Here is a 25,944-nt window from a genome sequence, read left to right on the forward strand (position 1 = left end):
AAATTATTTAAGTCAGAAGGAGTAGCTTTAAACTTAATGTCAGCTCATATTTATAAACTTTTTAGCAAGAATATTTTATATTTTACTGATTAGTCTAAATTACAAATCATTTGCTGTAATGAGTTCAAAATACAAACCAAATCTCCAAAAAGTAACACTTCAGCAAGGTGTAAATTTGGACAACAAAAATGGTGCATCGGCCCTGCAAATAATATGAAATGTGGTTATTAATTTGCCATTCAATATTAATATGCTAGTTTATAATGGGTTTAGAATCACTTACATGATGAGGAAGTTGAGAACTCCCAGATGAAAAAAAAACTTCTTCCACAATATGTAAACATACCAAAAAGCCTATATCATATTCAAATATAAATATTAATAATTGGGAAAGTGCAACTTGTATAATGTTGCTTTGGAAAGTTCAAACAAACTTAATGAGGTCTAGCTCCATGAGAGAAAATTTTAGTAATAAAGTTTCTTAAAGACTCTCTTAATGGAAAACATGTTATCTTATAATGGATTTAGATAAACTTACAGGATTAGGAAGTTGAGAACTCCCAAATGAGGACAAAATACTTCTTCCGCGTCATGTAATCATGTAAGTGCACCTAAACCCTATATATTTTGAAAACATGAATATTACTTGCTATGGAAAGTTATAACAAATAAAGCTGTCTCCAAATTTCAATGGTGCAAAAAAGTAGCAAACTTGGTAGATAATGTTGCAAAAAAAAAATGCATTTGCACAGGTAAATAATTGTGACATGTAAATATTTAACCATTCTAAACTAAAGCAAATATGGCTGTTATATTAGCACAACTTTCATACCGGAATGAAGTTTTATTATGATATATATCAAAAACCTGAAAAAAAAATATTCATATGGAATAGTTAGTTCCCTAACGATATATAATATATATAATTAAATTATATATATATATATATATATATATATATAAAAGACTCACCTACTGTAAATTTTGAAAGACCTCCTTGAACACAACATTAGTAGTTGTGTTTAAGGGTTTTCCTTCACTATCATGTATTAAGATCTTCAAACCTTGTTTACTTTGAACTCTAGAAAAGGCCACATACAATTGACCATGACTAAACACTGGCTTAGGCAAATACACTCCAACATTAGCTAGTGATTGACCCTGTGACTTGTTGATAGTCATAGCATATGAGACAATAATGGGGAATTGTCTCCTTACAAGTTTAAAAGGCCATGGTGATTGAGATGGGGACATGCACATTCTAGTAATGTAAGTCACAACTCCCTTGTTCTTTCCAGAGATTTCCTTAGCTCCAATAACATGATCTGAAAGGTGTGTAACAATCATTCTTGTGCCATTGCATAATCCTTCACATTGGTCTAAATTTCTCATCAACATGATTGGTGTACCAATTTTCAATTTGATCTTGTGATTAGGGAGACCAGAAGTTCTAAGTGAATTCAGAAACTCAGGTGTAAGAGTCTGAAGTATTGGATTTTGAAGTGCTTCTGATTTGTCAATTGAATCAGAGCTCAAATATTCTCTTTCATTACCTGGTATTAATGATAGAACATAATCATTAAGCTTGTCCACAACCTCAATTGTTGATGCAAGAATAGCTGTAGAATTTAAATATTCTTCTTTCAAGTAATTTCTTGCCAAATATGGATAAGTGCTTTGCACTATAGCACATATAGGATCATCAAAATTAACAATGAGGAATGATTCAGGAATCTCTATAGTTGCATAACCATCATTTGGCTCACCAAGTTTTCCATCACCAACATCTAATAACCATTGTGAAAATTTTTGAAGTTCATTTGCATTCAAATTATTTGGATCATTTTGTAAACGCATATTCTTTGTGAGTTTCAATACATGGCAATAGTCCCAAAGATATGAAGCATTAATTGTTGCATTGACAATATCAGAACGACTACCTTTTGGTATAACTGGAAGAATTTGTCTGAAGTCACCCCCAAAGACAATCACTTTTCCTGCAAAAGGAGCATTTACATTATTATAGCAATTCATGATATCTCTAAGACTTTTATCTAATGCTTCAAAGCAAAACTTGTGTGACATTGGAGCCTCATCCCATATAATTAGCTTAGCCACTTTCAGTAATCCTGCCAATTCACTTCCTTGGTGAATATTGCAAGTTGAGTTCTCTGATGTAGGCACTGGGATAGCAAATTTAGAGTGTGCTGTTCTTCCTCCTGGCATCAATAAAGATGCTATCCCACTGGATGCTACAGTCAAAACAATATCTCCTTTTGCACGTAAAGCTGAAGCTAGTGTCTTCCACATAAATGTTTTTCCGGTACCACCATGACCATATAAGAAATACATCCCACCCTGCTCGTCAGAAACTGCTTTCATGATTGTGTCAAATATAGTCCTTTGCTCATCTGCAACGTATGAACAACAAATTAAAATATGTGTTACGAAAATATGAAAGATAAAAAATAAATAGTTTAACATGATATAAAATTGCACAACCTGTGAGAGACTTGAAGTAATTCTGGAACTCCTCATTCAATTTAGTTGTATCATAATCACGTTCAGCATATATGAGCTTGTTTCCCAAACGATTTGTGACATATCCTTGTGGATAAGGCATTGATGGAAAATCCTTCAGACTTCTTCTATTTGATTGCAGTAACTCTTCAATCAGCATAAGAGTTATATTTTGCAATTCATTATCACTAAGCTGCAAGTCTAACAAAAAAGAACAGAAAATAAATATGAATTATATCAGATTTTATAATGAACTTTAAGCAAATAATTGTGTTACAATATGGTATATGAAGTATAAAAGGACTAATTGTTTACCTTGGATATTTGATAGCTTTCTTTGTTGATAAAGAACATCTTCTGATAGCCATTGCCATGTTTGCTGCCACACTTTCTCAGGTCTCGTAATGTTGTTGGAGATTAGCAATCTTAAAAATAACTTTCTTAAATAGTGACCTGGTCCCCAATCTTTCGCTTCCTTAATAGCTGCAATATACTCTCTATCATCTTCCAAGAATCCCATTGCAAAGCATGCCTCGCGAAAGGTAGGATGTAGAATATCGCCCACAGTTCTGATGTCTTCATAGCTACATGGTCCCTTAACAACAGCTAACATCATTCTCAAGTAAAAAAGTTCACCAGAAATTGGAGGAACCCAATTAAGTCGTCCAACAGTGTAACCCCGCTTCCTAAGTTGCCAACATCTTTTTTTTGCCTTGTAAACAAACTTTGACACAAACTGTGCATAAGTCAAATTTCTACCTTCATGATAGATCTTATTTGCATTCAACCATGATGTAAACATTGATTCTTTAACAGTTGCTTTAGAGAGTACGGAACCAATATCATCATCATCATTAAAATACACACAATGTTCACCGGGAAGATGAAAATAACATCTTTCAACCGCAGGGGATCTACCATGTATTGGAAATGCCAAAACTCTCCAACATGCCTCACATGATGAGATATATCGACAATCAAGATATTGTTTAATTTCATCAATTACATCAACTTGATTTCCATTTTGATCTTTAGTAGGGACAATAGCTGCAGTGATTCGATCATACCCTTTGTTGATGTATTTGAATAAGTACTTTATAGAAGTACTTTGATTACACCATTCAACATTCATATGTGTCTGATACTTCAATAAGAGTGTTGGATTATAGGGAACAACATAACGGTTGTCAAGAATGATACCTCCTTTTTCAACGGTGTTGCCATTATTTCTTCTCCTGTATATTGGATAACCATCCTTGTCAACAATAGTACCACTCTGATATTGCTTAGGAAAGTACTTGGAACATTTCCCATTTCTCATGCATGGTGATGATTTATTAGCTGAACCACAAGGACCATGTATCATATGAGAACTGACTATTTGATATAACTCTCTCTCATGTTCTTGGTTAGGTATTTCAGCTGAAATAATTTTGTCAATATCCTCTGGATTTGGATACTTGTTATCTGGATGCAAGAAAACCAGAATGTGCGCATGTGGCAACCCTCTCTTTTGAAACTCAATTGTATATATATCTGCATAGAAAAAAAAGAGGTAGTTAGAAAGTTTTCAAAACATATTTTAGTAAGATAAAAAAAATTGGATAAAAAAACGTAAAGGTATATTCTTTACATGCAAGCACACGACCAAATATTTTTCCCTTCTTTAAATCTGTCATTAGTTCTTCAAATTTAATCTTGAAAACTCTAGAGACAATATCAGGACGATCTTGTGCTGTTAACTTCATTGGTTTAAGCAACCTTTTAATTTCTGGCCAATTTGGATTGCATGTGAATGTAAGGAACAAATCAGGAAAGTCAACGGCCCACTACAGATTGCCATACCATCAAAATACAACTGATCCATGAACCTACGACCTCCTACAAATGTTGAGGGCAATATGATTCTTTTCCCTCTATTTGATCCCTGATTTTGAGTATGATCAACTTGAGAAGTTTGCAAACTGCTATATTTATCAACTCTCAACTCTTTTTGATGATTCCTAATATAAGACAACCGATCAGACTCCATCATAGTGTATGCATCGACTATAAACTGTTGAAACAGTCTCCTGGCTCTCAACAAAGTTTACCCTTCATCTCTACGCATTTGAAGTCTGAAAGATATCCACTCTCTAATAGTAACTTTGTTTCGTTTGGATTTTTTAGAGCCAGGTCTATTTCTATGTAGCACGTCATGCCTATATCCATCTTCACCATAAGGAAATAAAAGTGGATATTGCAAACCTAAATAGCCCGGATATAACTCATTTATTCTTTTCAATTTTCCACTTTGCCATTCAAGTATTATGTCTCTGTTTGACCCCACGTCAACATCACCAACAATAAGAGCAGCAACTTCAGAAACAGACGGTAAGTTATATATTCTTCCATCGGTAGCTCTATCAGAAATGAGTTTTAACTTGCAGTCATGTATATGTGAAGCTTTAAATCTCTCCTTTGCCATTCTAAATGATTTTGCATATGCATTATCGTGATCAAGCATAGCAGACAACCTCCTCATAATTTCTGGCTTGAGATGATCCTGATTCCTATTATGCCAAATATAAATGATTGTTATTATTTACACAAAAATGTACTTCTATCATAACTAAAATGACTAATTTAATAAATTTAATCTCCAAAAAAAATTATTATCTACATACCTGAATGTAGATAGTCTATTTTGCACCTCATTCTCAGTGTCATATATATAAAGTTGTGCAAATTTTGGAGAATCACCAGGCTTAGGCAATAGGCTACCAATCAGATGACATGTTTGTCCTTGTATTCTAATGGTAGGTGGCCCTTTGCCATCATTTATTGACGTATCTAGTTTTGCTCCAGGTGATGTGAAAGCAAACATCATGTTATATGCACGTATATGCTGTTGAAAATTCTTGCTATCAGGGGAATCACAATCAAACATAAGATGCTTCAACACATTTGGGGGGCTTTTCAAAAGTGGAAGTTGAATCTTCCCATCACCACAACACTTTTTAAATTTGGGGTTCTTTGTCTTTTTGTCTTTTTGAGTTCTTTCTTGGTACCACATATATGCTCCACAATGCCGACATTCAAAGTCAGGATTTCCAATATCAGCATATCCTAGTATACGAAATAATGATAAGCACATAATATGCCAACACAAAATTTGAACTAATAGTATTCTCACATACTTGTATTAGATGTCCCAATATCTCGCCCAAGATCATCTTCAATAACATATTCTTCATAAGAACTTGAATCATCATCTGATATTAAGGAAAAACGAAGACAAAGTTAGTTGTGGAAGGAAAAGCATAATATTAGTTTAATAATACACTAAAAGTTTGTAAAAGAATGTAATAAACATAAACATCAACTTCATCATAATCATAATCATAATAATACACTAAAAGTTTGTACTATTACCTGTGCTAGATAGCGCCATATCATGCCCAAGATCCTCTTCGAGAACAAAATCTTCATTAGAACTTGAATCATCATCTGACATTAAGTGAAAAAACCGAGGCATGTTATTTGTGCAACTTGTCTCCTCAAGATTGTGATATTGCACAAAAAGCATACTATTCAGTCTAATAATACATTAAATTTATTAAATCGCTGTAAAAGAATGACTTTACCATCAACGTGCCAAAGTTCGTCTTGAAGACCGTATTCTTCATCAGAACTTGAATCATCATCTGTCATTAAGTGAAAAACTAAGATATAATTAGTTGTGCAACTTGTCTCCTTAAGATTTGTCATACTGCACAAAAATCACCTTATCTAGTCTAATGATACATTAAATCTTTGTAAAAGAATGACTTTACCATCAACTGGATGACAATGAGAAGTCTCAGGGATCTGTGGTTCTTGATCACACACATGTGTTTCTCTTATTAAATGTGTATCTGACATCAATGATTGCTTCACACTTGAGGTTGTTTTTCTTTGTTGAGGCCTTTTCTTTCTCTCCATAGTAGAATTTTCTGCATCTACTATATTGTTGATGTTGTCATTGAATTTAGAGAACTTGGTAAAAAGGTTGACACCCAACAAATTAATGTCAACTGCATTTCTTTGCACATGCTTGACCTGATTGCTTGGTTGACTCCATCTATTGGATTTAGAACTTGAAGTTATATCGGGAGTGACAACACTATCATTTGCCTTGTTAAGAATCGCGGATGAGATATCTGTTAAAGGTGTACTATGCAGTGCTCTTAGGGAACATTCTCTATCTGCCTTCATAGAATTAGTCTCGATTGACATATGATTTTCAATATCTACAAAAAAAAAAACATTTGAAACTTATTAAAATGTGAAAAAGGTAGACTGATCACAACAACGACTGTATCAAAATAATCAAGGTTTAAAATACCATGATGAGCCCGAAGCAAGATTTGTTCATTACGTTGACTAAATGCCATTCTTTTTCTTCTCTTCTCCTCTAATATTAACTTCCTTTTCAAACGTGCTTCCTCATGTTGACCTTTGTTATTTGGTCCTTTGTCCATGGCTTCAAAAGAAAGTAGTTTACTATTGTCAATTTAAATCAAGACCCAAAAAGAAAGTTCAGGAAACATATTTGAGAGATGAAAGCAGGAAATAGGTCCTGAAATCAAAAACCCAAATACATTGTGATTAATGGAAGAATGTGTTGGTGACAAAAGAAAGTTAAAGTTGGTAATGGAAGAAGAAACTTATTAATGGTGAGATTTTTTTCAAAGGGGATTAAAAATTTAATGGCAGGCAAAAAAGTACTGAGAAAAGAAAATATGTTATGAAAAGACTCATCCACAATATAGTAAAATGAAAGAAAATCAACATATTAAAAAAATATGTCTGACTTAAAATCTTGGAATCAAGGCAAGATTTTATAGGATACAAACAGGAGCACCAACATCCCAGGAAAATAACCAAAACAACACTAACCTTGCAGAGGGAAAAGGAGTTTGTCGAAGGAGCTTCACCGAACCCAAACAGAGCTCCAATCAGCAGCAGGAGTATCCTTGTAGAGGGAACCAAAAAGAACAATAGTCATCTAGGGTTTGAGATAGGAAAGGAAGAAAGCAAAAGTGGGAGAAGAGTATAACTGGCATGGTGGGTCACTTGTGCTGATCAAAAGTGATGGGGGGAAGAAAAGCAATACCGTACTTGTGCTGCAGAAAAGTGATGAGAGGAAGAAAACAAATATGGTACTGGCAAGGTTACAATTGGAATAAGATTATGAGTAGAATATAAAATAAAATTAGAATTAGAATAAAAAAACAAAGAGTTCAAAAAAAAAACCACCAATATATGGTGGGTATGTGGCCACGTCACTATTTTAAAGTGATCTTGCATTTGAATGATTTTATTATATCATGATTTTTTTTCACGGATATACTATCATGATTATATACTTTTTTTTTTCTTCTTTGAAGAAAAAGATAAGCTTATTTTGGTTAATATCAAAATATATTGTCAGTTACTTTTTTTTTGAACGTAATGTCAATTATATGATTTCTTAAAAAAGTATATTTGATTGGATTTGAATTATTTTATTTTATTGTTTACAGGAAAAGAAAAGGTATACTTTATACTTTATTATACTTTATTGATACTATAAATAAACTTGATGAGAGTAACACTCTGATGAAACATAAAACACCCCACCTCTTGTCTGTAGTATGTGTCATATTGAAACCTCTCTAGGACAAAACTCATTTAAGATAAAAAAAAATTGATGCATCGGAAAACTGATTAAAACTTATTTTAATTTGACCAAAGAATTTTAAAAATTATTTTAAAAACAGTTTATTTACAAAACAACCAAAGATACAAAAAATAAAATTGAGAGCATAATCAATCTGGCACTGTGTTATTACGTTGAACATAAAATTTGCCCAATTCTATTTTTTCAAATGATTTCATATCCAATCAAACCAATGCTAGATCCTTACTGTTTTCAAGAAATAGATTAAATAATACAAACTTAAAATTAAAATTAATACAAGGTTCCAAGACATATATTCACTCCATATAATAAAGTGAGCTGGAAAACATCTTCCACATAGTGAAGTCAATACTGGCTAAACAGTTTAGATAGCATCTAATTACAAAAAGATTATATAGCATCTAATTACAAAAAAGCCACAGTTACTGATTCAACTGTTTCTAACAACTATGGTTAGTTTCTATTCTAGCCAAAAGATGCAAAAAGAAGTTTCACTCATAAGCTTCATCTTAATAATAATAAATGAAGCATATCATTCAGTTTTGATGTGCTTTGTGACTTTTGAAGAAGAGAGTTGAACAGAAGGCAAATCTTGGCATGCAAAATCATCATCTAGTGTATCCTTTGACAATCTCTTAGCAGGAGTACAATGTCCTATTGATGTAGTATCAGAATCAGCTGTTGCAGACAATGATTGCTGAAAATTTAAGAGAAATAAATACCAATCAGCACACTTCCAAATTATTGGAGCAGGTTTCAATCTTGCTTTATATCTTAGTAAGACACTTACAATCTCATATGCATCATCTTCTTTGAGGAAGGAGCTAATTGATTTCCCTTTCTTGCTCATTAGGGAATCCTACAGATAAAATCATGTGTTAAAAGTTTATAAATCCAAACTTTTTTCATAAGATGGATCAAAAGATACCTCATCAACTTGCAATTTGTCCCTTATGCTTTCAATGGTCTTTTCATTATCAGAAACTCCTGTGACAGAAAACTGTTTGTAGCCGGGTTGAACCTTAACTTTAAAGGCAAACAGTTTTCCAAGAATGCAATCAATTGGTTCTGGAACAGCCATTGCATCAAATTCACCTTCCTACATAATGACGAAACAATTAATCTCCAAAAGAAACATGCATAAGACTTTAGTGTAAGTTGTGTAATTGTATATACTAACATCAAGAAGTTGCTTCTTAAGATCAATAGCAGTTTGCTTCACTAATTGGATACACTCTCGATCCCACAGCACAAATTTTGAACTATTATTGTTATAGGATACCATAACTTCAACCCTAAATCTGGAAATACATACATTAAACAATTAGTAAAGCATATCATATGCAAAAACGCATTCATCAAAACATAGATAGTGATTAAAGTATATAACCTTGGAACTGTTTCAGTGTTTTTTTTCCCACATTTTGGACAAGTGAATGGTAGACTTGAACAATCTGCCTTCCTATTGCACTTAAAGCATGCTTCATAGCTCCAACCATTTCCAACACACACTTTATCTATTTTGGCAACAGTTACTACATAGCATTCCTATCAAATACAATTCATGATCAAATTTGTAGTTGTGTATTAAAAAAATTGAAGATGACATAAAAACAATGCAAAAAAAATTATGTTTGAACCAGATACCTTCTGAACCTCATTAAGCTGAGACAAACTTTTAACAATATCATTTTGCACAAATTTCTCTTCACTTGTAAATTGAGAGCATGAAGAGAATTGAGACATTTTTTGACTGTAAGATTCATTGACACATATTGAGCCCAACCTATAAAATTATTAGCAATTTAAAGAGATGTGTAATAGGCTCAAAAATATAAATATAACAAAAAAATCATCTTGATAAAACTATAACCTGAATCTAATAAAAGATGACAAAATTGTACCTATTTTTATACTCCTGAATCTCCGCAAGAGGTTCATCAATGAACAATTTCGAACAATACATTGAGTTTTGGATGGTTGTTGGATATTTCCCTGCAAAAAAATAGTGATTTCCATATTTCAAAAGTTAGTACAACAAAGTCAAAAAGCATAAGAGAATTTAAATTAAATATAAAATAACAGAACAAACCATTTGTCTCTTTTATCTTTGCAAGAGAAAGCAATATGACAACATGACCTTCTACATGTGTTTCCAGAAAACTTATCATCCTAGCTGCATAGTTCTCCCACAAAGTACAATGAAGAGTATTGTTCCTTCACAAGAGAATAGAGAAAAATAAATGAATTTAAAATTGTACTAATCAATTACATAAGTTGCTAAAAAATAGAGTTAATAATCCTATAAATTTATAACCTTTCATCCTTTAAGACCAATACCACCCTTTTTGGCACACTCTCTTTTTGAATTTGTACGACATCTGACAATTCACCGATCACATCTACAAATAAAACATAAGTTACAACATAACTTCTATTAAAAAAGAATCCTAAAAAAGTAACTTTTGTCACACCAAATATCACATTACCTACTAACACTTCAGTAGATGCACCTCCCGCTAAGATGTCATCAAAGGGAGTGAAGTGATAAATATTATGAGGTATTTCAGGAATTTGACGCGCTTGCACTATTGTCCCTTTCATGAAAACTAATTTGTAAGGATGATTTGAAGTCCTAAATTGACCATCATTGTGGTTAACCTCAAAGTTTTGAACAATATAAGTGTTGTCCTCCTTAAGCATTGACTTCCACTTGTCAATATCGAATTTTTTCACTATAGCTGTAATTTTTCCTCCCTGCAAAAGTAGGAACATAAAAATCTCATAGTCAATAAGTGTAGTATTAGAAAATGAACATGAAGCCTCAGTTAAAGAAACTACCTTTTGATCCATAAATATCATTTCCATAGCATTCACTTTCGATGACTTCTCAACAACCCAAAGATTAGTTATTCTTACTCCCAATTTCCATGTTTCTTTTGAATCATCAACTTCAGCAATCAAGCTAGTCTTACGTGCCATACCTTGCAGGGAGAATGGCAACACAAATAAGGCTTCTAAATCTAAAACCAAATAAAAGAATAATATTTTTTGGAAATCATATTTGGCTTCAAATCTTCACAATCTTCAAAATCTGACTCAAAAGTGTGAACAATGTTTTGTGAAGGGATTTTTTTTTTTAAATATAAGAGGTGAAACGGTGAACAATGTGCACACCTCAAAAGTGTAAAGCAAAGCAAAGTCAAATCTTTAGAGAGTAGAAAAAGAGGGAAACATATTGAAGGAAACCTATCATCTTTCTTGATAAAAAAAAACAAATCTTCAAAGAAAAAGATTTGAATTTTTTTTATTTACATGTGAAAAAAAGGGGGAAAAAATCAAACCTTGATGAGTTGTAGAAGACTAAGGAAGAAGAAGAACAAATGCATTCACCGGTTCTTTACAGGAGAGAAGTGATGAATAGATTGTGAAAAATGTGAAATATGTAAAGTGATGGGAGGAAGAAAAGTGATGAGAGGAAGAAAAGCAATACCGTACTTGTGCTGCAGAAAAGTGATGAGAGGAAGAAAACAAATACGGTACCGGCAAAGTGATGAGATAGGATGAAGATGGCAGAATCCAGAGTAAAAAGTTAGAGAGAAATCTGGAATAGATAAGATTTTGCCTATATTTTTATTATTATTTCTCTTTCTAAAGTGTCAGAGTACATCAAATTGGTTTGAATTGAAAATAAATTAGAGAACCTATGAAATGAAAAGCAACATGAATAAGACAAAAAATAAGAGAGGTAACAAAGAATGAAGGAGAGAAGAGAACTTAAAATAATCTAAAAAAATGAGAGCACGACACGTCACCAGTTAGGGTAGGATTTTCTTAGAGTATATGTAAGTTACCCGTGCTGTTGCACGGGTCGCGGTTGGTGGACCGCGATCAATTTTACTAAACAATTTATATTAAAAAATATTTCAAATTATAGATAAATTAATTTTTTTGAGATAAAGCAATTACAATAAATATATATATATATATTTTAAAAGTAACATAATATTTGAAGTTATTTTGTAGTGCGTTGTACAGGTTTGCTTATGTTTATCAGAAACTTATAACGTGTTTTTTTTTTAGTTTCTTTACATAATTACTCTCTATAGAATATAATAATTTACTATGTAGGATTTTTTTAAAAATTAATATTTTTTGTAAGCATAGACATTTTCCCCGTTGATTTATTAAATTATTTATTTAAACATTCAAAAAATAATTTAATAGTTAAGAATATAATTTAAAAGATAATGAAATTATTTATATAATCATAGGACAAATAATTATACATTAAAAGTTAATGCAAATTAAGATTGTATAAGTGAAGATATAATTAATCTCTATATAATATAATAATTTAGGATGTAAGGATTTTTGAAATTATAATTTTTGTTAGCATAGATATTATTCACGTAGATGAATGAAATTGTTTATTTAAACATCGAAAATAATTTATTAGTTAACCAAAATAATTTAAATGATAGTGAAAGTAAATGCAAATTAACTTCTTAGAAATGAAGATATAACTAATCACTATATACTATGAAAAATTCATTATGTAAGAAATTTTTAAAAAATATCATTTTTGTTAGCGTAAATATTTTCCCCGTTGATTAATGAAATTATCTATTGAAAAATTAAAAAACATAATTTGTTTAAATAATTTATTAGTTAACCAACATAATTAAAATTACAATGAAATTATATATATACAGTTTTCAAAATAGTTTCCTTAAAGAACATCTACTCCTATTAATGGCTCTACCATAGCAGGTCATTATCTTCTTCATCATGCCTAACAGTCTTCTTCCACATGCTCTCTGTCTTTCCTGCCATAGCACAATCAAACATTCTAGTGAAACCATAATCATCTCCACAAATAGATCAACAGTATGATAAAATGTTAAATGGTGGAATCCTTATAACGGAGTAGTATAACACTAATCAAAATAACTAAAATAATAAGAAATGTAGCATCATAAAGTTGACATTAGTCAGCAACACTTGCTATATAACATAATGCAAGCGCATGAACCTATTATACTCAAAGATGGTGTTTGCAATGCTATTAGGAAAAGCTAAAAGAGCACCTATTGCAAATAAAGAAGAAAGTTGGAAAATATAATCCAACTTTCCCTATCAAGAAAGAAAATGTGGGACCATAATGCCAGAGATAAAGCACCCGGACAATTCTCATAATGTGGTAGCATTTGTTATTTCATGTTTTCCTCAAACAAACTTCGAGATATTGCATCTCAGGTACTTTCAACATTGTAATATGAACATAGTCGCACTATATTCATTATCTACTATATAGAAACTTAAAGGATAAAGAACAATATAAACAAAAAATAGTCATCTATATAAGACTCTACTCAATAGAGACTTCTTTTTGAAGCTGACATTTGACAAATTAGAAGATAGAAACAATGACTTATCGTGAAAATGACAAATCCAAAGATAACTTTGAGGAAAAAGCGAGCAGAAGAAAAAAAAAAAAAGAGAAATTAGTCTATATTTTAGCTGAAAGTAGAATAAATTGCTCAGCACAATAAATTACAAAGCAGAATAAACTTGAAAGATATAATAAGAAAAGAAGCATTAAAAGCTATTCAGAATAAACTTGAAGATATAATAAGAATAGAAACTTATCCATCTACTGTATATGAAAAATACAACTTATTAAGTTTGTTTTGTTGCACTGTCAAAGCCAAAGTCAAGAGTGAGAAAAGAGTTTTTAGAATCATCATCTTAGTTCATAGAAATCTTGATACAATCACTCTAAATATTGATTTGAGTACTTATCCTCTGAGACATGAGCCAAAAGAAAAAAATGTAAACAATCATCATAGGATATTCTTACCACCTACTATTGAAGCCAATTTAGTCTTCCAAACCTGATCTGCAAAAAAAAAAACATGTTACACGATGACCATCAATAATAAAAAAGAGCCAGAAAACAAAGGGAAGTTAATTCAATACGAATTAAGGTTATCCTAACACCGACCTTGAATATACTGTCAATAGGATTAAAATAGTAGTTCTCCTTGTAATCTGTGGGAGAAATTTGATTAGTTCTGATGTGCACAAAGTTAATGACAAATAAATACCTGAATATTGCATACCTGGTTCATCTGGATATGGAATTCGAAGATCAATTCCACCAGCATCAGTTGCAGCTATTGAATTATAATGTGCATTGCTTGCCTCCTTAAAAGGGCTAATTAGTACGACTATATCGAACTTCCTTGTCTCTTAAATAGCACCATTCCATTGAGGAGTCGCAAGCACTGACTCAGAAAAGGTAACAATAAAAAAATTCAAGTCTTGGTCTCATACTTGTTTGATAACCATATATGGCTTAGCTCTTTGAAAGAAACCCCGTATTTGTGTCTGGCAGAAGCAAGTTTAAAGAGTTCTTAAAATTAGTCATGCGTCATAAAGATGAACCAAAGTCCAAATACACAATCTATTAGAACTTTTTCCGAAAATTAATCAGCCCATTAAAATCCATTTTGACAGTAAATAGTTTAAAATGCCTAGAGAAAATATTTTATTTATGTCAGCAATGATAGTTAAAAATCTTGAACATTAGTAAGGAATCAATATTTAAAATTTAGTGTAAGCAAACAGTGCATGACAGGTAAATAAATAATGCAGAAACGTAACCATAACTTTTTTCAAATATCTCTTCCATTTTACATAAACATATGGGAGAAGAAAAGTTAGGCCTCCCTTCTCATATGATGCATTGGTAACAGAGACAATAAAGAAGAAATATATACTTTCATTCATCAGAGTATATGCATGAAACTAATAAAATGGATTCACAGTTATTATCATAACGTTTTTATGGTAAAAAAAATAGCATGGAAAAATAGTTATTATCCAAATTAGGTGTTTCATCACAGAGAGAAGACAACAGAGAAAATGACTTACCCATGGAGTCTATGGAGAAGATAAAAAGGAGAAGGAGTGAAGCTAGCCTTGTAAAATGCATTGAGCATAAACAATTAGTTTTCACCATGAGGCCTGAACAACATAGATCAGAAGATAAGTGAGGAATTAGAAAGATGAGCACAACCAACATGCCATTCCAGATTTCAGAAGCAAAACCCATAACTATTCTCAAAGGAAATTTAATTATCAGTAAATTAAAAGATTATAATATGCAATATATGAGTTTTAGTATATATTTTAGAGAAAAGAGGATTATAGTAGTATAAGGTACACCTTTCATTATTTACTTTCCTCTTACACAAATATATCCATCTAAGGGTCAAAGATCTTCAGATATGGCTCCTAATTAAACTACCCATGGCTCTTTCAAACTCAAGCCTTCAGATGGTACTTTTGATTAGGAAATCAGAATTGCACTTAATCTAAGCAATGGGTTAACCTAACACAAACTCTAAAACACCTTTGGTTAGTACTTTGGTCGAGCACTTGGAGTGCAATGTTTCCATATCACAGTACTAAAAATAACCACAACAGTGCAAAAACCAAAATTAGAAGGAGAAGTAGTAGGGGGAAAATACAATTTACATCTCTTATATAAACAGAAAATGAAACAAAGTGCACGACTAAGATCATGTGGCTTACTTAAAGATGCTACACCACTAACAAAAAAGTTGTTAGTTGTCTCCAAATTTCAGATCTACAAAAAAGGATGAAGAGGAGTTAAGAATAAACGAAAATAAGTTTGAGATTAGAGAAAAAATAAACTGAAAAAGAGCAAACAGAAGTAGAAGAAAGCATAAGATAGTTGAACCTTAAATCACCAACAACACATGGAGACGGCGAGTGTGAGAGAGAGTTATGCTTGACAAAGAAGGAGGATTTGAGAGAAGGACGGTGATGAGAGGCAGAGAGAGAGGAAGAGGGAAAATAGAGAAGTTGAAATTCAAATTGAAAATTTTAAAATTAAGACAGAAGCATATGGTTTCAAGCGGGATTTTTTAGAGAACGTGGTGATATGACCTTTGCAGGCTCCTTTCATGTCAAGTTTCTGAAATGGTTTAGAAATAACAAAAAACTGGATTGGAAGTCAGAGTGGGAATTAAAAAGAAAAAAATAACTTAAAATAAACAGAAAAAATGAGAAGGTGTCACGTAACCCAGGAGGGGTTTCTTTTCTTAGAGTATATTGATTTGATAATTAAAGCATGAAGATGTTTTGCTCCTCTTCCTTTCTGCTACAAAATTGTCCATGAGTTCATTGTGCTGATTCTAATATACTCTTGTGGTCTCTTTATTTGTTTTAATGGAAGTTTGTGTAGATTTTATTTGCCTCAATTTAGGAGTGATAGTTCTTTGTTTATTGCTAACATAAATGGAATCCCTATTTCACCTGTGTTCAGATAGGGGAAATCAAAGGAAACATATTGCAGATAGTTGCCCTGACATTATTTATGTGCTTCATTTATCTAAGGACACAACCCCATCCGGTCGGTAAGGAAAAAAAATATGACATAATTAACATACGTTAATTGGGATAGCTTAAACGACCACTTAACCAAAACTTGCCTCTCCCGAGAAATAGCTCATTCCTTCCACCATTTGAGTTTCTTCCAAATTCTCTCATTGAAAAAAATAAAGTTTTGAGTCTTCAATTTGCCAATAATAGCAAGATTAAATATTTGTCATAGCACTCTACTGCTTTAACTTTCAATAGGCAAATAAACTCATTTAACCGAAAACTCAATACATTTTGGCTACAATATATATAATATCAAATTGTCAAGGTCAATAAGCAAAAATTTGCTGAATACGCTCTCATACGATCTAGACAATTAATCTTTTGAAAAGGGGCATTTGAGTGTTTCCTTTTTGGTCTTAGTCAATGTTTCATTTACGAGCTAGTACTATCTAGTAGGTGGTGGCATGGTGTCGTACTAGACTCTTTTATTGAATTTCATTCATAACTTGTAGTTAATAGAGTTCTTAATTTAGCATTAAAACATGCAACCAAATGATTGCATAAAAATATACTAGTAATTAAATGAACTTTTTTGCTGCACGAAATGCTAAATTAAATGTACTGGTGGTTATACTTATAGCTAGTTTTCACAGCTTGAAATTTGTTTTCGCTGCATGCACGATATGAATTGATGGTTACCAGAATGAATATATGGGGTTAGATGTTGGACCCAAAACCAAGCAAAATATATATATTTCGTCCATCAGCCTCTTATAGTTGTAAAAGTAGTTGGACCATCCATCCTATAGAAGTATTAGTATATATCTTCTAATATAGAAATGGTGATCCATCCTTAAAGTCAAGAACTCTTGGAGTAATTAGAGAAATTTGGATTCAAACTGTAGGATAAAATTCCAACACAAACTTCAAAGAATCAAAGTATATCATGTTTGGTTAGTTTCCTTTTATTTTCCATTTGGAAATGTGTGGTGAATGAAATATAATATTCACTACAAAAAAAGTTAATTTTAGTGGCATGCAGTTTGTGGCGGTCTTACTTAGACCGCCACTATTTCCAATTGTTTTTGAATAATTTAAATTTAAATTTATTAGGCTTTTGAATGAGAAATGTTTTCAACGCTGCTACCACGCGATTTTCATCTTCACCATTCGCGATTCTTCTCCTTCTCTGAATCTCCACCTGTGGTCCCTTCATCCATCGATGGCTTCCCTCTCAGTTCCATCGAGCGAGGCGGTGGCGGCGGCGGCGGCGGCGACGGCGGTGCAAGGAGTTCGAAGAGGAAGTTAGGGTTTTCTCAAAATCAGATACCCTAGTTCAATCGTCGTTCGTATTTTGTTTCTTCACTCTCTGTTTCTTTGTTTGCTATGCTAATTAACATATTAGGGTTTTGTTGTTGTTTCTAGATTAACATGTTACCACGTTTCATATCACTGTTAAATTTCGGTTACTATTTAGTTGAATCAATCTGAAGAACACTTTCTTAATCGATAGTTTTCCTTGAATTGTGTAGGAATTGATTTGTTCCTTATTTTGCCTCTGCTACTGACGGAATTTATCAATTGTCACGGTCTATGCAATGTTTGAATTGTGAGTTGATGAAGCACTGAACTTGATGAAGCCATGATTTTTAAGCTATTTGGCAGGTTAATTCTTTTTGTATAACATGATTATTTTAGTTGAAGCGTTTTTGTGGAATTCTGCAGTGACAATTTGATGGAAGATCAAAGCTCTGGATCCTTCTTGTAAGTTTAGTATATATCAATTGGTTTTGGTGGCAAACTTTCATGTGAGAAGATCCTTAATAATGCAAATATTTGTATATTATCTACTAGATTCTCCTTCAAGAGTTGAATGCCAACAAGGGAAGAAATTGTTATAATATAATAGGAAATTTGCAGTGGGGTGTTCTTTTAGAGAAAACTATAATTAAGCTTGTAGTGGATAGTTATCTCAAATTGGTTATTCTGGTGTTTTTGATAGATGATTTCTTGTCTTTCAGAGTTTTGGGCAGCATGGAAGGGAGTTGATTACCTCAGAACTTGCTTTAAGGATTTTATCTATTCTAAGTGAAGAACAATTTCTACCCAGCATGGATCAATCTTCATTAAACAATATGCTTGACATGCTTGTCATAAAGGTAAGTAGAAATTCCTACCATAATTAAGTATGTGATAATCATGAAATCCATTGTGGAACTGAGCTATGATTTACAAGATGCTAATAAAATATACCAAGTATGGATGGTGGTGTTATGTGCAAGTAAGCATTGAACTCTAATTTCACTTCTGGACAAATTGAATGTTGTATTCTATCCTTTGGGACTTTTGAGTACTTGTTGTGACTTGTGAGTGCCAAGTCTGCAATGCTACCTGTAAGTTCTAACCAATATTGCTATGTGAGGATCATTCAACATTTTTTTCCATGTCCTATGTGCTTCTGCATCAGACAACAATAGTTGCTTTTACAGACTGGCATAATAGTGCTTGTTTGATTCTATCTTTCTATGTAATAACTAGTTATGAATTCTCATATCTTTCTCTGCCAGTTGAATCTACTTTATCCTTCTCTTATGTCTCTTTATTTTGTCCTGTGCAGCACTACCTGCACAATCTCTCTTTCAATTCCTTTATTTCATGGTGAGCTTAAATAACTACTATGCCTTACAATATACTTTCCATATGATGCATACTCTGGTTTGTGATAGTGTAACATCTTGGAAGTTTCCTGAATATGTGTGGAGGACAACTTAGTTATTTATTTTGACTTTTTGAGCATTTCAAGTTCAATTAAAATTTTTATTTTATTTTATATTTGTAATTAAAGATGAATTGAAAGTGATTGGCAATTGCTTCCTACTGGAACATAAAGTACTCTACAGTTTGATACTTTCAAGGTGCTTTTCCTGTGTAGGTGTCTCCTTGTCCTGACCTCATTCTAGAAAATCCTGGTAATTTGAACCTGTTTTTCTTCCTATTTCAGTTTTTAACTCAATGATTTTGCCTTTCATTTTAATCAATATTAACTGATCATAACTTTCTTATAAAGGTGAAAGCTTTGTGGCCAGCCATCAGCAATATTGAGTTTGTGATCCAGTTAGTATAATGAATCTTTATTAAAACAAGGATGATTGATAAAACTACAAGGGATGTGGAATGAGGTTCAAAGCCTTTCCTCTAGCCAAGATAACACTACTCTGATACCTATTGTCATTTTATGATTTTATCTTTTTTTTTTTTTTTTCTGTAGTCTCTGCCTCTGATTCAAGTTCTTATTCATAGGTGTGTGTTTGTGTCTATAATATCTATATATTGTGTTTTCATATTTGTGGCTTAGATCTGAATTAAACTCCCGGATATCCTCTTTTGGTACTATTTGGTTCAATGATATGCAGATTCTGTTTATACTCTTAGTTAACCTTTTTAACAGAACTGCTTTTTTTTCCTAGTTGTTCTAGTGATTTAAGACTTCTATTAGATGTTATATTGGACAGGAGCTACCCTGTTGACCATCAAGGGAACCAGTTAACTCAGTTTCAGCAGCTACCTAAATGAAGCAGAAGTGGCAGCAGCTGAATAACAGAAAGCAACTAATTTGTTTGATACCATTCTCAGGTAATGCAGGTTGCTTTTAGAAAATTGCAGTGCATTATACCCCATTGTAGAAAGATATTTTGAATGGTGTGTCAGCTAGTTTTATCTGAGATATTGATTGAGAAAAATTGTAATTACAATTATTTTGCATAGTTTGTATGAAAACTACTAGATTTTTGGTTGGTTGCTGGGGGTAGATTATGGTTGGAGAGAGTGTAAGGTGCTGCCTCGAAGATAAATGCACTGTTTATAACTAGTTATAGTCAAAGAGAATATAGGATGAAAAGGAAAGTACTTGAGAAAACCAGAAGAAAGACTAAAAAGAGGGGGTATAGTAAGATATATAGTAATTTCCTGTTGATGTATACCTCAAAGAAAGTGATTGAGGAAATGAGATATAGAAAGTAGGACCTATTTGCCTTAGCTGTGGTACAGGGTCTTTGTTATGGGTATGCAACTAGTACTTAGAAAATTTGGTCCTAGAGAAAGAGAATTGAAGGAAAGAAATAGAAGAGATAGTGTCTGAAATTAATAATGTTGTGATTTAGTAGAGAACTTAATTGTCATATCCCTGCATTCCTTTGATCGTAATATGATTTAGAGAGAATTTAATTGTTGAAGCAAACAAGAACAAGAATTTCAGCCCATAGTATGCGTTTTGTTAAAAGGCTTAATAGCTCTTTTGGTCCCTCACTTATCACAATTTTGGTCCCTCCAGAAAAAAATTAGCAAAACTAATCCTTACATTTACACACTTTTGCCGTTTTAGTCCCAAAAAGGATCATTTTTGCAAAACATTAAGCAATGTGGAGGACTAAAAGTGCTAATTTTATTATTGGGGACAAAAAGTGCAAAATCGTGATAAGTGAGGGACCAAAGCCTTGTTAAAACAGTTTGTGGCGACTTTTGTGGCGGTCTTAAACCGCCAGGAATTGTTGTGGCATGAAAAACCAGCGGTCGGGTAGAAACCGCCACAAATACGGTTGTGGCATCCGAGAAGGTGGCGGGCTCGTTGACCGCCACGTAAGCGTTTAGTGGCGGTTTATGACCGCCACAAACAGCAAAAAAGACCGCCACTAAAAAATACTTTTTTTGTAGTGATTAATTATTGAATATCAATTTTTTTATATATATCAATTGATGACAAAACCACGACATTCCTCCAAAAGAAAGAAACAAAAAGCATTACAAGTTAGCTATTTGGCACTTTCTATTCCTTGTGATTAAGCAATCGTGTCCTTCAGTGGGTGAAGGTGTTTCCAATCCAGTGAACACTGTGGCACGTACATTAATAATGGAATATTGAAGTAGGGGCCAGAAGGAAATTGCTGAAAAACATTGCAGAGCCAAAACTACATTAATTGATGATGGAATATTTAAGTAGGGGTCAGTGTTCTATGTTGCGAAAATTGCTGAAAAATACAGAGCCTAAAACGACAAGCCATGCCACGATCAATGATCATAGATTCATAGGTACCTATTACATTGACAAGATCTTTCATAACAAATTTGTGACAATCCTCATCAATCATTTGTTTAGTTGTTTTAAACAAATGACGCATGGTAAACAAAGAAAAAAAAAAGTGCTTGGTACCTTAAACCAGATCAAGGCGTGTTATTTAAAATGATATAGACCAATAGAAAACATACAATTTAAACTTAGAGTAAAATTTGGAAGTTTAATATGGGTGGAGCATGAAGGAAGAAGATCTTGACATAAAATAAATTTAGATTATCTCTCAAAATTGCAAGTTGAGTTAAAAACCCTAATTTTCAAATTGTTAATTATATAACATAAACAAATTTAAAAACTCTATGTTATTAATTCATTAAGTTAACTATTAAACTTTTTAAAATTGCAATAATAAATTCTTTCACCATTTTTCAACAAAATTATAATTTAAAATATCACATGGGGTACTACACCAAAAAAAATTATGAGTACCACATAATTTACCAAGAAAAAAACACCTTTATAGTACCGAGCAAAACAAAACATTAGTGACATGTCGAGGTGAATAATAGATACTCACTCCACTTAAGGCATGAAGATTCAAATCCTCAAATTAAGAGGAAATGAAATCTAAACTCAGAACCTATAGTCCGTTGTACCAAATCAAATTCACACATCAATCTTTCTCTCAACGATAATTGGTATGATCACATCCTCCAGATTATATATATAGATAAAAAAGATTGTGTGTATGCATGCATGCGGCAGGCCTTCTATTTAGTTTTCTATGCCTAGCTAGTAATTAGCATGCACATACACGTAAATGGAACCGGTTGGAGCCTGGAGGGAGGGGTGTCCCAATTGGAGCATGAACATATATGTCCTCCTTATGATTATAACTTGTATGCATGAATGATGAAAATATAGCCGTGTGATACATTACTTTCCCCTGTGGTGATTTTCAATATGAGGTGGACCAACAATGAGTATACCACACTTTAAAGCCAAATTGACTTGTACTATTTGGAATCCATGTTTCATTGAGTATATAAAGCTTCATTCACACTCTTTTGAAAGCTTGGATAGAGTGAAGAAGAAAAAAACAGTATATGAAAAAAAGTGAAAGACAATAAAAAAATATTATAGATAATATGATTAGAAAAAAGAGTATATGTAGATGACAAATGAAAGTGAAAATAAGGTAGGAATGTGAATATATAATTACTCATGCTTCACTTACACGCATATCTCTGATGCTTATAAAAAAAAAACGCATATCTCTGATAAAAAAAATATGGATGACATCTCAATTAAAAAAAACACAGAAATTAAACCTTCCATTATAAATGGGTGCTGAAAAAATCACCTATACTATGACACTTAAACAGTGTTTCATGTTTCTTTAATTTCCCTCTTCACTTCTTTTATGACTTGACCAACATTTTCTAGCTAGGAATTATATACTTGAAGGCTAATTGCAAAACTTTGTGACTTGTACATTTTTGCTTCGCTTTTGTAGTTTTGTTTGATGGCTCTTGTAACGGTTCCCCATGTGCACCTTGCTTTCATCCCAAACAACATATAGTAGTATATGCTTAAAACCGGAAATGTTTGACTATATTAACCTCTGTTGTTATCATATACTCACTCTTTAGTCTTTACGGTCTCTTATAATTTTTTTTTTCAGTGTTTTCATCTCATCAGATCACATATCTTATCACATATATATTTTTTTTTATATTTCTTTAAAAGTGTCTAGTGGAAAACATGATTAATAAAACAAAAGTCTTATTGTTATTTCAAGGATAATTGAACTTTATGAAATAAAAAGTTTCCGTGCAATAAGCCTATAACTTTTTGATCAGCTAGATACACTTTCCCACTTCAGTGTGTAGGCAAATCACAACCTCCACTATTATATATACACACACAACAACAACAATCAAAATCAACCCCAAGAGCTACCTTCCTTCATTTCACCACCATGCCAACCACAATGCAGGAATCAGAATCAGATGTAACAAGAAAAAGAAGAAGCAACTATCATAATCTCAGACGCCTCAACCTATGTTTCTCCTCCTCAACTTTCACACAACCCCAAACTCATCCTATAACTTCTTCTTCTTCTTCTTCTTCTTCCCTTCCTCAACAACAACAACATCACAACCGTCCATCACCAACCACCAATGCAACCTCATCAATCATGATCAACAACTTCAACACCACTTTCTACCACCACCACCACCACACCTCCTCCTCTTCCTCCTCCAACCAAATCGAACCGGAGCCCGAATCCAAACCAGCCGACTTCGCCACCGCCTTCGCCTCCCAACGCTTCTTCTTCTCCTCCCCCGGCCGCTCCAACTCCATCATCGAACGCGCCAACACCAACTCCACCGCCGCCAGCCGCTGTAACAGCAACAAATCCAGGCAGATTCTGGACGGGAGCGTGGCGGTGCCAACCTACTCGCCGGACCCTTACGCGGACTTCCTGAGGTCCATGCAGGAGATGGTGGAGGCGCGTCCGGAGCTGTTGTTGACGGAGGAGGAGTCCAGCTGGGAAGCGTTGCACGAGCTTCTTCTCTGCTATCTTGCGCTCAACCAGAAGAGCACTCACAAGTTCATTCTTCGTGCTTTTTCTGATCTTCTCGTCACTGTCATGTCATTCTCTTCTCCTTCTTCTTCTCCGCCGCCGCCGCCGCCGCCAAATTTCAATCTAAGCGGTGGTGGCGGTGGGTGTAAGAAATCTTAGATAGGTATGTATGTGCAACTTGATAAATTGTAGATGTGGGTGCCAGACTGCTAGTTAATAATTGTCTCATTAATTACGAGTAAATTGTTGATTAATTAAACAAATGGCATGCAATTCTAATGGTAAAATATGTTCTTACTATACCCACTAATTTGGACAAATTAAAGTGAGTCTTAATTAATTTGTTTGTAGGAACTGTCAGTATCGAGACAAAGTTGCGTATTATGAAATGCCATATAGACAATTGTTTAGGGGAAAAAAAATGAGCACTTATATAGAATACTAGTATTTTTACCCGTGCGATGCACGGGGTTATTCATTTTTGTTTATCGTGTATATTTTTTTCTTTCTAAATTTGTGTTATTTTTATGTTTATTAAAATAAAATTTATTATGAATTAAAAGAATAAAATTAATTTTAGACATCAAACATAAATTTGTATCTTTTCAAGTGATGAATGTATTGTTTTTATTTTGTAGAAGCAATATAATTTTATTTTTTATGGATTTTGTACTTACTTATTTTTGTATGAGCTTTGATTAAAAATGTACTCACCACTACGTTGCATAATAAGTCTTTGTTTATGTAAAATACCACCACTTAAATACTCTCAAGTTTCTTTCCAAACAAATTATGCCCTTAAAAATTGATATGATAAGAGTAAAGTAGCAAAAAGTCTTCTAAGATTGTTTGCAGTACTGCAATTCAAAGCTTCTATTACTTCATCAATGTAATATTTATCATCGTTTAGTAAACTCATTATATAGCACACGTTCTTGAATGTGTCATATGTAACTTCATATACTTTTCTTATGTCTGCAAATGAATGAGCCCTTCTGTAATATTTAGCATAAGATAATATTCGCTTTTTATAGCCTATAATTTCTCAAAATATTTGTTATTTTTGTTACTTTTATCAAAATAAATTTTAAGAATTAAAATCATAAAATTAAATCCAGATAGAAGAAATCATAAATTTGAAAAAAAAAATTACCGTGCAAAAAAAAACATGAAATAAAAAACCAATTTGTAGACCAAGGAAGTTGTCCAGTATAAAAAGTAGGATTGAATCAAGAGGAAATCATGACAAAATTAAAGAGAAAATTATAGCACATTTAGACATTCTAAGCTAAAACATCAACATCTAATCTCCGGTGTATATGTAGCTGAGTTTGAGTCTTAATTCAATGCAAATACGTCATCTCACGCTATATGACGTGCACATTTTGAATGAGCGGTGTTACTATAATTTATATAGTTGTAGGGATGGCTAGTGGAAAATTTACTTTTTGGAGTGATGTCATATTTAGTATTAAAACCACCACCTTTAAATTTTATGTATTAATATTAATATTAATTAATAACTAATTAATAATTCTCTAGATCAAAACATATTAATTGTGTCATATGGAATTCTCTAAATTATATTAACTAAATAATAATGAGCTAAAAAATAATAAACTCATTTGCAGAAAATTCGAGGTA

General features: G+C 32.6%; 2 protein-coding genes and 1 pseudogene across 7 annotated transcripts; 1 reads left to right on the forward strand and 2 right to left on the reverse strand.

Annotated features, from left to right (window-relative positions):
• Positions 1-282: 282 nt before the first annotated feature.
• On the reverse strand, positions 283-7,510 carry LOC130730611 (uncharacterized; annotated as a pseudogene).
• Positions 7,511-8,463: 953 nt separating this feature from the next.
• On the reverse strand, positions 8,464-16,223 carry LOC130730610 (replication protein A 70 kDa DNA-binding subunit D-like). Of its 6 annotated transcripts, none has more exons than XM_057582664.1 (18): positions 15,996-16,223; positions 15,827-15,881; positions 15,164-15,256; positions 14,350-14,514; positions 14,232-14,278; positions 14,088-14,126; positions 12,990-13,053; positions 11,066-11,208; positions 10,714-10,981; positions 10,542-10,626; positions 10,317-10,441; positions 10,129-10,219; positions 9,872-10,010; positions 9,615-9,772; positions 9,405-9,525; positions 9,153-9,323; positions 9,015-9,083; positions 8,464-8,921 (listed from the first exon to the last, which is right to left on the reverse strand). In XM_057582664.1, the coding sequence occupies exons 7-18, from the start codon at positions 13,015-13,017 to the stop codon at positions 8,757-8,759; spliced, it is 1,563 nt and encodes a 520-aa protein (XP_057438647.1). In that variant the 5' UTR covers positions 13,018-13,053; positions 14,088-14,126; positions 14,232-14,278; positions 14,350-14,514; positions 15,164-15,256; positions 15,827-15,881; positions 15,996-16,223; the 3' UTR covers positions 8,464-8,756. The 6 variants fall into 6 exon arrangements, with proteins under 6 accessions (XP_057438647.1, XP_057438649.1, XP_057438648.1 ...); XM_057582666.1 differs by having other exon boundaries at positions 14,088-14,121; positions 14,350-14,617; XM_057582665.1 differs by having other exon boundaries at positions 14,091-14,126; positions 14,350-14,617.
• Positions 16,224-23,585: 7,362 nt separating this feature from the next.
• Positions 23,586-25,303, forward strand: LOC130732664 (transcription repressor OFP12-like). Its single transcript, XM_057584671.1, has one exon. The coding sequence runs from the start codon at positions 23,692-23,694 to the stop codon at positions 24,457-24,459; it is 768 nt and encodes a 255-aa protein (XP_057440654.1). The 5' UTR covers positions 23,586-23,691; the 3' UTR covers positions 24,460-25,303.
• Positions 25,304-25,944: the final 641 nt, after the last annotated feature.

The sequence above is a fragment of the Lotus japonicus genome, chromosome 1 (genome assembly GCF_012489685.1).
Source record: "Lotus japonicus ecotype B-129 chromosome 1, LjGifu_v1.2".
In the NCBI taxonomy this organism is placed as follows: Eukaryota; Viridiplantae; Streptophyta; class Magnoliopsida; order Fabales; family Fabaceae; genus Lotus; species Lotus japonicus.